Genomic DNA, 14,422 nt, shown 5'->3' on the forward strand with positions numbered 1-14,422 from the left:
TACCTCTCCTTTCTCTCTTCCCCTGTACCGTCTTCCCTCCCACTCCTCTCTCCACCCCTCCTGTACCTCTTTCCCAGCAAGCCTCTCCCTCAGGGCCTGGTTCTCCCTGCGGAGGTGCTCGTTCTCCTGCTGCACCTCCCTCAGCTGGCCCTCCAGGTTCTGCAGGTACTCCTTCTTCTTCTTGCGTGACTGGCACGCCGACTCCCGGTTCTTGATCATCCGCTGCTGCCTCTTCATCACCTTCATCTGAGACCCGGTCAGAGGGGAGAACACATGACAGTTAATCACGGCAGAACTGGGCGGGTGATCTGACAGTGAAGCCAAGGGGTAAGGCAGCGGTTGAAGTAAAGCGTGAAAGAGAACTACTCACTGACTGACTGACATGCGACTGACAGACACTCACATCCATGCCGTTGCAGTTGCTCCCTGGCAGAGAGGACGCCGGGACTATGGGTTTGCTGGGGAATGGGGCCGTGGGGCTATGGCAGTGAGGCATGGTGGGGGAAGCGGGCTCCATTTTGACGATGGCTGGCGCGGACCCCAGACAGACTGACTGGGAAAGCACCACTAAGAGAGGGAAAAGAAGGTGACATCACTCAGCTATTGCGTAACATATTATGCCATGGTCTCTTAGACACCCAAATACCCAGAATTTCTAATCAACAAATCACAGAAATAGACATGAATAGGTATTGTGGCGATTTGAGCATGCACGCCCACAGAGATACATAAAATAACTTGGAATTCAACGCTCCCCTTTAATTAACCTCGGCGATTCACCAAACGGTAAGCCTGGAATAAGGTCATGTGTGAAAAATGGTTAGTCTGGTCCCAGGACTCACCAGGCCTGCTCTGGTCCCTGCTAGGCAGGCTGTGCAGTATGAGGGCCTTGGCTGGACTGGGAGCCTGGGGGACGGAGAGAGCCGCTACACACACAGGCCTGGGTTGGATGAGAGGCTTACTGCTCAGGATGGTACTGGCTTTGATCATGGCCGCAGTGGGGTGGACTGGAGGGAGAGAGAGAACATGACATGCACTATAAAATGTCTGCCAAGAACAAAGTCACGGGCATTTGCACCAAAAGCACATAATATTAAACATGAAGCGGACTCTCGTGGCTGAAGTCTTTCCTGTGCAACACATCAAATAGCTGGACGTCACTGTAGAAACGAGTACCTGTGGCCTGTGTGTCCATGCCATTGTGGGTTGATGTTTGGTGTTGCTGAGGCGGCACTTTGGACTGTGGTCGGGCCAGTTGTGCAGAGGCCACCGTGACTTCACATGTGCCAAGTGGTGGTGCCAGCACATCTCCAAACATATAAGGAGGCGTGGGCGGGTTCTCTCCTTTCACTGGGATCTGAATGGTAGAAAGAGAGATGTGCAAGAAATGTTAAAAACAGGCTTCACACTTTGGTTACTTCTGAAATACTCGGACGAGGCTCTGTGTCACTGAAAATGTGCACTTTGTGTACATTGCATCTCAGAGTCTCTAAACTGCGATGCATCAATATCGTAGTGCGATGTGGAAGCTGATCTGTCTGGACTGACCTGTGAGTCTGGGAGTGAGGTCAGGGAGCAGTCGGAGGCCAGCGAGGAGGCAGGGGAGGGAGGCTCCGCCTTCACCCGGAACACTGGAACAGCACACGCAAATGATACAAAAAGGACACAGTGAATAATTCACATTCAACCATAAGACAAACACATACACAATAGCCAAAGAGGGACTTACAGATGTCCACTGGCAAAGGCTGCGTTATCGTCATTTCATCTTTCAGTACGGGAATGTCCCCTTAAGAGAGTGCGAGGAAGGCAGAGCAGAGAGAGAGCGGCAGGGAGAAAGGTTTTAAAAGTACACCACAACCGTCGCTGCGCTACAATGACACTTTACTGATAAACTGAAGTGACGTTGCTATTTTACTTCATTGGCCTTCTATAGTAGTAATAACATGTCTACTACCACAACGAATACTTTTAAAAAGGAAAACCTCTCCTTCCTGCCACACTTTATTCATCTCTGCACCTGTGAGAAGGTTGTCGTCCAGGTATCTCCATGGCGACGTGGGATTGTCAGGATCAAGGGTCAGCACGAGATCGTTGTCAAACTGCGAGGAGAGAGAGAGGAAGCGGAGGGCAGAATTAGGCCATCGTCTGGATTAGTCAGTAGGTCAGCAGGGGGTGCGCCATTGGTTGCCCCAACAGGGAAATCAGCCCCATTATCGGCCGGCCCGTCTCAGGCTCACTCAAGTTACCTTAACTTTGGCATCACACACTGAACTCTCACGACTGCTAGGTAGTGTGTAACACTGCCTGGTTTATACTGATACTGCCAGCACTAGCCGACTACAACCAGGTTACTCAACCCTGCACCTTAGAGGCTGCTGCCCCATATACATAGACATGGAATCACTGGTCACTTTAATAATGTTTACATAACGCTTTACTCATTTCATATGTACAGTTGAAGTCGGAAGTAAACATACACCTTAGCCAAATACATTTAAACTCAGTTTCACAATTCCTGACATTTAATCCTAGTAAAAATTCCCTGTCTTGGGTCAGTTAGGATCACCACTTTATTTTAAGAATGTGAAATGTCAGATTTGATTTCTTTCATCACATTCCCAGTGGGTCAGAGGTTAACATACACTCAATTAGTATTTGGTAGCATTGCCTTTAAATTGTTTAACTTGGGTCAAACGTTTTGGGTAGCCTTCCATAAGCTTCCCACAATAAGTTGGGTGAATTTTGGCCCATTCCTCCTGACAGAGCTGGTGCAACTGAGTCAGGTTTGTAGGCCTCCTTGCTCGCATATGCTTTTTCAGTTCTGCCCACAAATATTCCATAGGATTAGAGGTCACTCAAATACCTTGACTTTGTTGTCCTTAAGCCATTTTGCCACAACTTTGGAAGTATACTTGGGGTCATTGTCCATTTGGAAAACCCATTTCCAACCACGCTTTAAACTTCCTGACTGATGTCTTGAGATGTTGCTTCAATATATCCACATAATTTTCCTCCCTCATGAAGCCATCTATTTTGTGAAGTGCACCAGTCCCTCCTGCAGCAAAGCACCCCCACAACATGATGCTGCCACCCCCGTGCTTCACGGTTGGGATGGTGTTCTTCGGCTTGCAATCCTACCCCGTTTTCCTCCAAACATAACGATTGTCATTATGGCCAAACAGTTATATTTTTGTTTAATCAGACCAGAGGACATTTCTCCAAAGTATGATCTTTGTCCCCATGTGCAGTTGCAAACCGCAGTCTGGCTTTTTTCTGTAGCGATTTTGGAGCAGTGGCTTCTTCCTTGCTGAACGACCTTTCAGGTTATGTCACTTTAGGACTTTACTGTGGATATAGATACTTTTTTACCGGTTTCCTCCAGCATCTTCACAAGGTCCTTTGCTGTTGTTCTGGGATTGATTTGCACTTTTCGCACCAAAGTACGTTCATCTCTAGGAGACAGAACGCCTCTCCTTCCTGAGCGGTATGATGGCTGCATGGTCCCATGGTGTTTATACTTGCGTACTATTGTTTGTACAGATGAACGTGGTACCTTCAGGCGTTTGGAAATTGCTCCCAAGACTAAACCAGACTTGTGGAGGTCTACAATTGTTTTTCTGAGGTCTTGGCTGATTTCTTTTGATTTTCCCATGATGTCAAGCAAAGAGGCACTGAGTTTGAAGGTAGGCCTTGAAATACATCCACAGGTACACCTCCAATTGACTCAAATGATGTCAATAAGCATATCAGAAGCTTCTAAAGCCATGACATCATTTTCTGGAATTTTCCAAGCTGTTTAAAAGGCACAGTCATCTTAGTGTATGTAAACTTCTGACCCACTGGAATTGTGATACAGTGAATTATAAGTGTTATAATCTGTCTGTAAACAATTGTTGGGAAAATGACTTGTGTCATACACAAAGTAGATGTCCTGACCGACTTGCCAAAACTATAGTTTGTTAACAAAACATTTGTGGAGTGGTTGAAAAACGAGTTGTTTTAATGACGCCAACCTAAGTGTATGTAAACTTGCGACTTCAACTGTATATATTGTATTGTATTCTACTGTATTTTAGTCAATGCCATTCCAGCATTGCTCATCCTAATATTTATATATTCTTAATTCCACTCTTTACCTTTAGATTCCTGTATATTGTTGTGAATTGTTGGACACTACAGCAATGTTGGAGCTAGGAACACAAGTATTGACATCTGCTAAATATGTGTATGGGACCAATAAAATGTTATTTTATTTTGATAAAGGAAGAATGAGCAGATTGCTGCACTATTGCACACTGTATTTTATTTTACTAGGCAAGTCAGTTAAGGACAAATTCTTAATTTACAATGACACCCTACCGGGGAACGGATCAGGGAACGGTCCACCTTGCTCAGGGGCAGAACAGATTTTTTTTTTTTTACCTTGTCAGCTCGGGGATTCAATCCAGCAACCTTTCAGTTACTGGCCCAACGCTCTAATCACTAGGCTACCTGTATGTGATGTAGATTGGAATAGGGATGGACATGAGTAATCGAGTCCTCAAACGGACGTCAAAAGTCTCTCTTTAACCTGACTAAAGATCACTTTGTTTGACAGTCAAACTATTTTGTGGAACGTGCTTTGTGGCTGCCCGAATGAGCAAGAAAACGTTTGTCCCGAATTTACATATTTATTTTGTCGTCAACGTTCATTTGCTTTGACTCTCCTGTTCCATTTCTACATGTGCATTTGTGGGACACAACAAAAAAAAAGAAGCCAAGCATCAGTTCTTCTCCTTGAATTAATCTTCCCTTCTGGGTCTCACTCACTAAACCGTGTTCCGTCCACTCCCTCTACACACGCATGCTAAGAGCGCACGCAAACCCCCGTTAGGCCTACAGAAACAAATGCCTAGAAAAACATATCTAACTGATGGGATACACAAGCTATAGTCCTTGCTAAATGACAACAGTTTTAAAAACGAATTGTGTTCCGTCTGTGAGTTGATTGATGTAGGGAAATAGGTGCTTCAACGATGAGCTGCAGGTTTGGAATGATTGTGTCCCGTCTATTTTCCGCTTAGGCTACTTTGCGAACTGCTAATGCCATTTAGAATTGGTTAGCCTAGGCTACAACCCCTCCTCCCCCTAAACATAGACAAGTTCCACACTGAAAATATGCCAAAACATTTGTTTGATAAAGACAAAGAGCGTATTTTCAGAATCTTAAGAACAGGCCTACTCACTAAACAGATCTTGTGGTCGTAATTCATCTCCATGCAGTTTAACGTAGAATTCTTAATTCATTTAGAAACATTCCAAAAGGCGAAATAAAACTAAATCGAACATCTGTATATCGATGACAGATTTTTGTTTGTAACCCTCAGAAAATTGTCTTTCAACTCGCCAAATTGAGCCCAGTTTCAAATGATTACTCTGAGAATAACTATTCCAGACGCGATATTCGTATCAGCAACTAATTTCACTTAGAAAAATAGTTCTATTTTATTCAGTTACATGACATCATTTTTTTTCTAGAAATGATGAGTCTTGAATGTGATAGGGCTTGGGAAATAAAAAAAGTGTCTTGTCTGCTAAATTAACAAAACTATACCATTACACAGTCATAGGCTTCAACAAGCAAGTGCCACCTCTAAGGTTACTACCTTTTTTGAAGATTGTGTTCCACAATATAAAATAACAGTTACAACAAATGAATCTTAAACGACACTTGTTTTTATATATAGATAAATGCACACATATTTATTTCCAGTGTGGGCCTTGTGTTCTAAAATAGACCCCCCTCCCCCCATTGGAGTACTCAACAACAACAAAAAGCGAGAGCACTAATTGTCAAAACATTTCAAGTGCCCATTCCTGGAATAGGCCCCATGTTGAGTAGACAGGAAATTAGGTCTAAATCATTGACAGCTTTGAATTAACTTCATTGTGGTGATAAAACATGTGTAGTACAGTGGTCAGATAATACAGTCAGGGTCTGTGAGCAGAAAATCTCTTTGTCCGTACCGATGTTTCATATTTCAGTCCTCTCGTGTACTCTCCGTCCTCTCCCTCCTCCATGCTCTCACACTGGTACAGACAGGCATCTGAGACAGACAGACCAATTAGTTAGCACTGTAGGAACATGATTATGCACATGGACAGACATGCAAGTTGCTTGAGTATCAGTTGCTATAGCGGTTGTGAGTAAAGCCTTATCACTATACCACAGTGACCCCTTGTCGCCATGGTTTCCCGTGCCTTATTTGGTTTGACAAGGGCTTGAAACACAACTCTGACCTTTGAGCTAAAACAAGAAGAGGGATCTACTACTAAATGATGGTTGTGATCATAAACACACCTAAAAATGAGCTTGAGGTTTGGTGCTTTTCTACACCCATTTTAAATTCAAAGCAGCTTCAATTCACAGGAGTCCAGTTTGGTTTTCCGGCTTTACAAATTGAGTGAAATCTAAGCAATGGAGGGGAAGCTGGCTTAAAATACATGAGATGGGAGGTTTTCTGCCCTGAGGTGACCCATCTTCAATAGCAGAGGGATCGGTAACCAACCTGCTCAGTGCTGAGAATGGTTCCCCATTACTGTTGAATTTGAATTAGCCAGGTGTTAGCTACTCATGATAATAGTAGACCCCATAAACTAGAGGGACAACTTATGGGCTGAAATTAATTCTAGCCTACATTATCGTGGGATGTTTTTTTTTCTTGAAAGAATGCTTTTCGTTTTCCACAACTAGTTTTGATTCACACTGCAGGCCTGACTAGTTAAATGCTGTCCGCACAAATAGTAAATGTAAAATGTAATCAAGTTCAGTGATCACAGGAAGTGAGCGAAAATGCATGAGACATTTTTTTTAAACCTTTAACTAACTTTAGAACAAATTCTTATTTTCAATGGCAGCCTAGGAACAGTGGGTTAACTGCCTTGTTCAGGGGCAGAACAGAAGGACAGATTTGTACCTTATCAGCTCGGGGATTTGAACTTGCAACCTTTCAGTTACTGGTCCAATGCTCTAACCACTAGGCTACCCTGCCGCCCCAGACAACGACACTTAAGTCTGCAAACTTCAGCATATAAAAGCAATGATCAGGGAGTCAGTAAAAGGGTACGGTCTGTATCTAAAATACAGTGTCATACAATGAAAGCAAGCCAATCTGTCAGATGCAAATGCTATTGATTTAGAAAAGGAACCCGAGATACCCAGATGTCGCAAAAAGCCAGCTTGGTTTTCAGTCTTTAGATAGGCTGAGGCCTATGGTTTATTCAACAGATTACATACGTTTTAAATTCAGGTATTTGGGATCGATGGTCTTTTCAGATAGCCTTTATCTTATGGAAAACGAAAGCTTGCAGAGCACAAGCTTTTATCACACGAATACCAAATGCTTTTTATAACTAAAGTTAACACTCCTATATGTGCTAATACAGTGACATATCCGGTTTGCTGCCCAGTGCACATATAGCTAGACATTGGCGCACACACCCACGCAAGAAACCCAACTACCACCAACTTTAACATTATGATTTTTCGTAATTTGTTGTCAGGGTCAACCTGGTAAGGTTAGGAAATGAAAGATGCATAGTCAATTTCACGCGTTCGTTATCAGCTAAAGTCGCATTAGCTAGCTGATCATTTTAGCTATCTAACGCATCCATGCTGCCCAGGTGGTAAACATGCATTACAGTACCATTTATTATATCTCTCACTTACCCCAATCCTCGCTTGTCAGAAGGTTATCAGCGAAGAAACGACTATCCAAATCAGATAGTAAATCCGTAGTCATAGCCACAAGGCGTTTGTTAATTAGAGGGAGTGTAGACAATCACCGATCGATTATATTAAAAAATATAAATACGCGAATTCGATTTACAGCGAATGATTGGGTCCATCGACGTACAAAAGACAATTATAATTTCTTACGCGAAACATTAGATTTTGTATTTATTTTGTTTCATAATATCCACTCGGTCCACAGAACCATCTCGCATATGACGACATCCAGACAAGAAACGAAATTTCCGCAAAAAGCCCGCCCATTTTCAATACAAGATCCAATCAAAGCAAGGATTTGTTAGATTGATTCTTCAGTCGCCCTATCCAATAATATTATTACTATTAAGACAGAGTAGACCGTCGTAGATGGACAAAAATAAGAGGTTTATAAGGTGATTCGGCCCAATCGCACGTCAGAATTTTGAGTGACGTTGAAAATCTTCAATGGTAGACATGTAATTTGGCATTCCTTTCAAAGGACATGCTCTAAAAATGAATCACGTGTTCAACAATAAGAAACATTTCATTTGAACACATGGTTGATAGCTAGCTAAAGTTGTCTCTTTCCTAAATTAGCCATGGATGGAGATAGGGTTTTGGACTTGTGGTTTTAGTTGATTCTCCGTACGGGCCAATGATTATAACGGGGAATCTGACCCAACCATACATTCCTACATTGTGCCCCTTGCCTGAGAGGATGGAAGTTCAATATGTATCTAGATGTAGTAAGCCAGTGTTAACTAGCTAACGTTACCCATGAAATGAAGTTTTTAGCCAGGTAGCAAGACAACCAACTTAAAGCGTGTACTGTATGACAGTGATAGACCGTTTAGTCAACATGAGATAAAGGATCATGGCATTGGCTTGAGTGAGTCATGTTTTTTCTACATGCATGCACAAACAAATCAGAACAATGGACAACCACATCATATTTAGCTTACATTGATTGGACTCGTTTTTGGTATATTTTAGTTGTCACTGCATAAGACTACGCATAGGTGATTTGATGTTGAAATGGTGCTGGAATAGTGGAGGCAGTAACTGTTTTTGTAACTCTCCATGGTTCTAAATCCATAGTTGTTTAGTGGTCTGAAAATGGCGGAAGCATTAACTTGATTGACCATGCTGTAGGTCATGTAACTGTCTGTTACGTGCAATATGCTTTGTGGATTTCACCTGTGTGGTTGAACTTATTATGCAGCACTGTCTTCTTATTGTCTCTGCCTTAGGCCCACAGTGCATTTGGAAAGTATTGCAGACCTCTTGACCTTTGCCACATTTTGTTGCGTTACCCTTATTCTAAAATGGATTCAATTGTTCCCCCCTCAACTACACACAATACCCCATAATGACAAAGCAACATTTTTTTTTTTTATTAAAAGATATTGCATTTAACATAAGTATTCAGACCCTTTACTCAGTACTTTGTTGAAACACCTTTGGCAGCGATTATAGCCTAGAGGCTTCTTGGGTATGATGCTACAAGCTTGGCACACCTGTATTTTAGGAGTTTTTCCCATTCTTCTCTGCAGATCCTCTCAAGCTCTGTCAGGTTGCATGGGGAGCGCTGCACAGCTATTTTCAGGTCTCTCCAGAGATGTTTGATTTGGCTCAAGTCCAGGCTCTGGCTGGGCCACTCAAGGACATTCAGAAACTTGTCCCGTAGCCATCTCTGCATTGTCTTGGCTGTGTGCTTAGGGTCGGTGTCCTGTTCGAAGGTGAACCTCTGCCCCAGTCAGGTATTTGGGGCTCTGGAGCAGGTTTTCATCAAGGATCTCTCTGTACTTTGCTCTGTTCATCTTTCCCCTCAATCCTGACTAGTCTCCCAGTCCCAACCGTCCAGCAATAGGAAGAGTCTTGGTGGTTCCAAACTATTTAAGAATGATGGCGGCCACTGTGTTCTTCAAATAAAAAAATCTAATCAAACGTTATTTGTCACGTGCCGAATACAACAACTGTAGACCTTACCGTGAAATGCTTACTTACAAGCCCTTAACCAACAGTGCAGTTCAAGAAGAGTTAAGAAAATATTGACCAAATAAACTCAAGTAAAAAATAATAAAAAGTAACACAATAAAATAACAATAACAAGGCTATATACAGGGGGTACCGGTACAGAGTTAGTGTGCGGGGGTGCAGGTTAGTTGAGGTAATTTGTACATGTAGGTAGGGGTGAAGTGACTATGCAAAGATAATAAACAGCAAGTACCAGCAGTGTACAAAACAAATGGAGGGGTAGGGGTGTCAATATGTATAGTCTGGTGGCCATTTGATTAATTGTTCAGCAGTCTTATGGCTTGGGGGTAGAAGCTGTTAAGGAGACTTTTGGTCCTAGACTTGGCGCTCTGGTACCACTTGCTGTGCGGTAGCAGAGAAAACAGTCTGACTTGGATGACTGGAGTCTCTGACAATTTTATGGGCTTTCTACTGACACCGCCTATTATATAGGTCCTGGATGGCAGGAAGCTTGGCCCCAGTGATGTACTGGGCCGTTTGCACTACCCTCTGTAGCGCCTTACGGTCAGATGCCGAGCAGTTGCCATACCAGGCGGTGATGCAACCGGTCAGGATGCTCTCAATGTTGCAGCTGTAGAACGTTTTGAGGATCTGGGGACCCATGCCAAATCTTTTCAGTCCCTTGAGGGGGAAAAGGTTTTGTCATGCCCTCTTCACGACTGTCTTGGTGTGTTTGGACCATGATAGTTTGTTGGTGATGTGGACACCAAGGAACTTGAAACTCTCGACCCACTCCACTACAGCCCCGTCGATGTTAATGAGGGCCTGTTCGGGCCGCCTTTTCCTGTAGTCCACGATCAGCTCCTTTCTCTTGCTCACATTGAGGGAGATGTTGTTGTCCTGGACCCACACTGCCAGTTCTCTGACCTCCTCCCTATAGTCTCATCATTGTCGGTGATCCGGCCTACCACTGCTGTGTCGTCAGCAAACTTAATGATGGTGTTTGTTGTGTTTGGCCACAGTCGTGGGTAAACAGGGAGTACAGGAGGGGACTAAGTACACACCCCTGAGGGGCCCTCGTGTTGAGGATCAGCGTGGCGGATGTGTTGTTACTTACCCTTACCACCTGGGGGCGGCCCGTCAGGAAGTCCAGGATCCAGTTGCAGAGGGAGGTGTTTAGTCCCAGGGTCCTTATCTTAATGATGAGCTTCATGGGCACTATGGTGTTGAACACCTTTTCAACATGTAGCACTTCACTATCCCTCGGTTGATAAGAAACCGTCACTGGTCGTGGTGGCTCTACTAACATTGCTTCTTCCCCGATACTCGTTCCTTCCAATCTTCTCACTGCCTCCAGATAAGAGACACGCTGGACACTCCTTACCCTCGCCACCTCATTCACCTCCATCATAACAGAGAGACTCTTCATCAAAGAACAGTAGCAAGGATGAAGTTACATTTTTTCCGGCGTCCACCGTACAGGTCAGTCACCATGCACCAACCATTTTATTTCTTGCTCCACACCAGAAATAACCCCCTTGATAGGCGCCCTGCTACGAAAATCCACGCAGGAAACATTCCACTCCAATAACTTTTTGAGTCTTAACACGCTTCTTCTGCTCTGCAGACACACAAATCAAAAACCACTTCTGTGACTCTCACCGACTCACACTTTCTTCCAACACATCCCAGATATTCCTGGATATGTTAAACAGATTTCCCAAGTAGCATTGATCCTAAACCCTGACTGATGGTTTATTTTTTTCCAACATAGCTTTACTTCTCATGGCTTTACTTCTCCTTTTGCCACTTGTAAACCCACCAATTCTCACTTTCTGTACCTTTAGCTTTTTTGGAAAATGTCACTTGCTATGACTTAGGTTATGTTACCTGCCAAGTCCCCCATACTTATACTGAAAGTACTCTGCCTTTTTATTTCCTTAGGTTTAGTTTCTGGTAGCTCAGTTGATGCGTACTGCTGCTCAGGCTCACAACTTGCAAGTTCGAGGAGGAGTCAACCAAGTCCCTGTCTGTTACAATGAAAATGTATGGCAGAGACTGAGACCGGTGAGAGACACAAACTTGGTCTCTTTTTTTGCTTCCTTGAGTAAGGCAGCACTAAAATACAGGTGTTTCAGCCTAGCTCAGTGCTTTCTGTGGTGGTGGGGCAGCCAGCGGAAAATACGGAGCTTAGGGGTTAGAAATGTTTTCTAGTTTCACCATGTGCAACATGCTCAGTGTTCTTTCACTCATGGGGAAACTACGTCATCGCAAAATCTACAGGTAGAGTCTGAAAATTCAAGCCCCTTGGATACTGCCACAGAGTTACATTAGAAGTGCCCATCCAAGAAGGCTCAAGGTCATTGGCTATAGATAGAATTATGTCAAATCAAGTTAAAACTACAGTAGCTTTGATTGGACTGATCATGTCAACATCATACTTTCAAAATCCTAGCTAGCAAGCTAGCAGTCATCATCATGAATCAAGTTGACAATCTACTGGCAAAACCTTTTAAATTCTTGTCATATGAAGAGAAATTATAGATAAAATGTATCGGTGCTAATTGGACATAAACATTATACAACAAGTTGGAAATCGCAAATTCAACAATGATTGGTTTAGAAGGAATCAGTGGCTAACTGCGAGTGGTCTAAGTCTGGGTTTAATGGTCTCTTTTCCAAGCTTAAAAGGATATACATCCAACATTGGCCATGCTGTCAATCCAGCATGACTTCTGAGACACTCCAAACAACTAGAAACTCGGAACTGGGAAATCTCAGACTTCAGTGAGTTCAAGACAACTGGGAACTCGGAATAAAACACTCTCCCAGTTGGAGCGGTCATCCAACTCGGCATTGCAAGTCGGGAACTCTGGCCTCTTTCTAGAGCTCCGACCTGAAGATCACTGACGTCATCATGATTCAACATAGTTTTTTTCTGAGTTCCCAGTTGTTTTGAAAGCAACATAAATCCATTGAATGCCAAACTTGAAGTTTGATGACAACATTTTCCCACGAAAGACCGTCACGCCAAGTGAGCACAGCACAACAAGGTGAGTCCAAAAATGTGTTGTATGCTGCTGCATAAATGATGTAATGTGCCAGGGAGATATGTATACTGTAGCCAAAAAAATTATACTAAGTGTATGTTGTGTAATAAACTGTTAGTAGCCCATGTGCCTCACCCAAATAATTTGGTCCATAATTCAGCCTATTGTTCTGACTTGGTGGTGCAAATGTAGCCTATAGCCTGTTTTAGAGAAATGTAATCATCAAATATTGTAAGAGCTTTCATTGTCTGCTTATATGCCCCCTTTATTTATCCTACAGTTCTGATTTGGTGTACAGGGAGAATACTGTAAGAATGGCCCATGTTCTGAATTCTGTCGCTGTACATTTATTGTAGTTATTGTCACACCCTGATCTGTTCCACCTGTCTTTGTGATTGTCTCCACCCCCCTCCAGTTGTCGCCCATCTGCCCATTATCCCATTGTACCTGTGTTCTCTGTTTGTCTGTTGCCAGTTCTTCTTGTTTCGTCAAGCCTACCAGCGCTTTCCCATACTCATGTTTTCTCTCTAGCCCCTGTTTTCTAGTTTTCCCGGTTTTGACCATTCTTCCCACTCTGACCCTGAGCCTGCCTGGCGTTCTGTACCTTTCAGACTCTGCTCTGGATTACTGACCTCTGCCTGCCCTTGACCTGTAGTTTGCCTGTCCCCTGTTTTTGTAATAAACTTTTGTTACATCAAACTGTCTGCAGCTGGGTCTTATCCTGAGGTCTCATGTTTATATTGACTACGTCCGTCCTATCACGCTCATTAATGTCTTCATCGAAATTATGGATTTCCTCTTATCCGCTTGTCGTCCCCTTATGCCATAGTTTGTTCATCTCAATTGTCAGTAAAAACACATTTGTTTAAGCAAGTCAGCCATATCAGCTATGTTTTTTTAAATGCAGTAAATGAGGCTGAATTAACTGTTTCCCTGCCAGACAAGGCTCTGCTGATAGCCAGGTGTAGCAGTGGTAAGGTGTTGGGACTCAGCTGATAGCCAGGTGTAGCAGTGGTAAGGTGTTGGGACTCTGCTTTTGGGACAGCTTAATGTAGGCACTAACAGTTTGTGGGACCCGTTTGACACCGTTATAGTGCAATTAATGTATTGTTTAGTGTTGTGTTGTGTTGTGTAGTGGCTTTGATGGCATGCATAATTTTTATAAATTTTTTGTTTTGCCCTACCAAGAATTACATTCTAAAGTCGCCACTGCTTTTGCCTAAGAATCGCGGTCGGAAGGCATATGAACTAACAGGTTATAGAGCAAACAACGCAATCCTCACCACATGTAGGTTGTAATACGCCTTTTATTTATGGTTTGGCTTCCCAAGTGATTTTACCCACGCACTGCAACTGTCCTTGAATGTAATTCAATTAAATTGATGAATGACTTTTAACAAGTATCAAATCCAAATCTACTTTATTGGTCACATGCTTCGTTAGCAACAGGTGTAGACGGACAGTGAAATGCTTTCTTACGGGCCCTTCCCAGCAATGTAGAGAGAGAAAATAGAGAAATAATAGAAAAGTAATAACACGTAATAATAAAAGTTATAATAAGAGTTCTGGTGAAACATTTGTACGTTTTTTGTGTTTCCTAATGATTCTCCTCACCTCCAGTGTAACAGCTACAGGTACAGTG

General features: G+C 43.1%; 1 protein-coding gene across 2 annotated transcripts in view; it reads right to left on the reverse strand.

The window, feature by feature from the left end:
- The window catches only part of LOC109907513 (cyclic AMP-dependent transcription factor ATF-6 beta), a 14,416-nt gene extending 6,383 nt beyond the window's left edge, over positions 1-8,033 (reverse strand). Inside the window, exons 1-9 of one of the 2 annotated variants that reach the window (XM_031793604.1) lie at positions 7,712-8,033; positions 6,010-6,089; positions 2,021-2,102; positions 1,730-1,789; positions 1,549-1,631; positions 1,177-1,357; positions 843-1,007; positions 404-567; positions 67-246 (exon numbers count right to left, since the gene is read on the reverse strand). In XM_031793604.1, coding sequence (XP_031649464.1) covers positions 67-246; positions 404-567; positions 843-1,007; positions 1,177-1,357; positions 1,549-1,631; positions 1,730-1,789; positions 2,021-2,102; positions 6,010-6,089; positions 7,712-7,784 — 1,068 coding nt within the window. In that variant the 5' untranslated portion in view covers positions 7,785-8,033. Of the gene's footprint in view, positions 1-66; positions 247-370; positions 568-842; positions 1,008-1,176; positions 1,358-1,548; positions 1,632-1,729; positions 1,790-2,020; positions 2,103-6,009; positions 6,090-7,711 lie in introns of both variants that reach the window. The other variant, XM_031793603.1, reaches the window with a different exon arrangement.
- Between the last annotated feature and the right edge of the window lie 6,389 nt (positions 8,034-14,422).

Source organism: Oncorhynchus kisutch, linkage group LG17 (assembly GCF_002021735.2).
Source record: "Oncorhynchus kisutch isolate 150728-3 linkage group LG17, Okis_V2, whole genome shotgun sequence".
Lineage (NCBI taxonomy): Eukaryota > Metazoa > Chordata > Actinopteri > Salmoniformes > Salmonidae > Oncorhynchus > Oncorhynchus kisutch.